General features: G+C 62.4%; 1 protein-coding gene across 1 annotated transcript in view; it reads right to left on the bottom strand.

The window, feature by feature from the left end:
- PARP3 (poly(ADP-ribose) polymerase family member 3) overlaps positions 1-1,586 on the bottom strand; it is a 5,590-nt gene that overhangs the window by 3,804 nt on the left and 200 nt on the right. Inside the window, exons 2-4 of the mRNA XM_023749203.1 lie at positions 1,317-1,493; positions 387-512; positions 10-210 (exon numbers count right to left, since the gene is read on the bottom strand). Coding sequence (XP_023604971.1) covers positions 10-210; positions 387-512; positions 1,317-1,493 — 504 coding nt within the window. The remainder of the gene's footprint in view (positions 1-9; positions 211-386; positions 513-1,316; positions 1,494-1,586) is intronic.

Below are 1,586 nucleotides of genomic sequence, written 5' to 3'. Positions count from 1 at the left end.
ACTCCCCGGAGGCCACTTCACCTTCACCACAGCCTCCTGGGCCTCCTCCTCGCCTTGCACTTCGATGAGCGTGTACTTGCCGGGCTGGGCCACGAAGTGCTCCCGCTCCGCCCAGCTGTTCTTGGTCTTGTCCTTAAATTTCTTCTCGAAGTCCTTCTTTGCATCCTCCAGGGACGGGAAGTAGCTGAGCTTGGACTGGCCCACCTCTCCCTGCAAACGACAGCCTTCAGGGGTGCCCACCGCGCTGCCTCCATAGGCTTGCTGGCCTGCGGTGCCAGGCCCTGTGCTGGGCGCCTGGGACGGTCAGCATCTGTGGCCTCGGGCCTGTGCTGAGGCCTGTGCTGAGCTGGGAGAGGTGGGGGAGGTGGGATCTGGCGGGCACTCACCACGCGGCCCCAGCGGTTCCAGCAGGCGAAGCGCCCGCCATCCTCCAGTAGCTGGATGATGTAGAACTTGTTGTTGTTGTTCCCGATGTTGGTCTGGTTCAGGGTGCAGTCGTAGTCCTCGTGCACGTGGCCAGGGGGCAGGGCAGGGCAGGCTGGCATGGGCGGCCGCACCTCAGAGGGGTCTAACTGCACCGGGCGGCAGAGGAGGCCCAGGCTGGGGAGGCTTGAGGGGTTCATAGTTCTGCCCCCTGGAGTCTGAGGGGACATGGCTCACCTCGGGAAGTGGGGGAGGTTCTGGGAGAACAGGATGCAGCTGTGCTCTGGGGCGGGGACTGAGGGAGACAGGCTCTGGCCAGGGAGGTCTCACAGGGACACGACCCTGCCCTGGGAGGATCTCAGGGGGACACAGCCCTCCCCTGTGGGCTGGTCTGAGGGGACGCAGGTGAGCCGGCTTTAAGTGTGGTAGGGAGTGGCCTAAGAAGCCCAGGGCCTGTCCTGTGGTCTAAAGAGCAGACAGGAGCCCTGCCGGCAGGCATGGCTCGGTGATTGAGTGTGGACCTATGAACCAGTAGGTCAGGGTTCGATTTCCGGTCAGGCCACATGCCCAGGTTGTGGGCTCGATCCCCAGTGTGGTGCATGCAGGAGGCAGCTGATCAATGATTCTCATCATTGATGTTTCTATTTCCCTCCCTCTCCCTTCCTCTCCCAAATCAGTAAAACACATTAAAAATAAATTTAAAGAAGAGCAGACAGCGGCTTCCCAGGTCTGATGAGATGTGGCCTGTCTGACCTTTAGGGTCTTGGAGACGAGGCTGACTTGAAACCCTTGAGCGCCGTGGTCAGAGCCCAGCCGAGTGGGGAGGGGAGCAGGTCTGAGTGTACTTGACCCAGGAGGACAGGCTCCGGGCCTGGCTGGGGGCTACTGCTTACCTGGGCCCCAGGCTTGTGGCTGAGAGGACACGAGGGGTCCACGCGGACTGTGCGCTTCTCTGTGGGCGCGGCCTTGAGGGCCTCCGCAGTGGAGCGGAAGTTGTCCTCCTCTGTCCCCTGCCGTCCCTTCTTCTTGTCAGGGCCCTCACACTGCGCAGGGGGCTTGCGCTTGGGAGTCTATGGCTGGCTGGGGGCACAGAGAGGACTTCAGGCTTCTATGCCTTGCACCCCACCTGGCTGGTACAGCACCACCCTGCCCCACCCTGGGTG

Source organism: Myotis lucifugus, unplaced genomic scaffold, assembly GCF_000147115.1.
Source record: "Myotis lucifugus unplaced genomic scaffold, Myoluc2.0 scaffold_3671, whole genome shotgun sequence".
Lineage (NCBI taxonomy): Eukaryota > Metazoa > Chordata > Mammalia > Chiroptera > Vespertilionidae > Myotis > Myotis lucifugus.
This window is presented reverse-complemented; position numbering and strand designations above follow the sequence as displayed.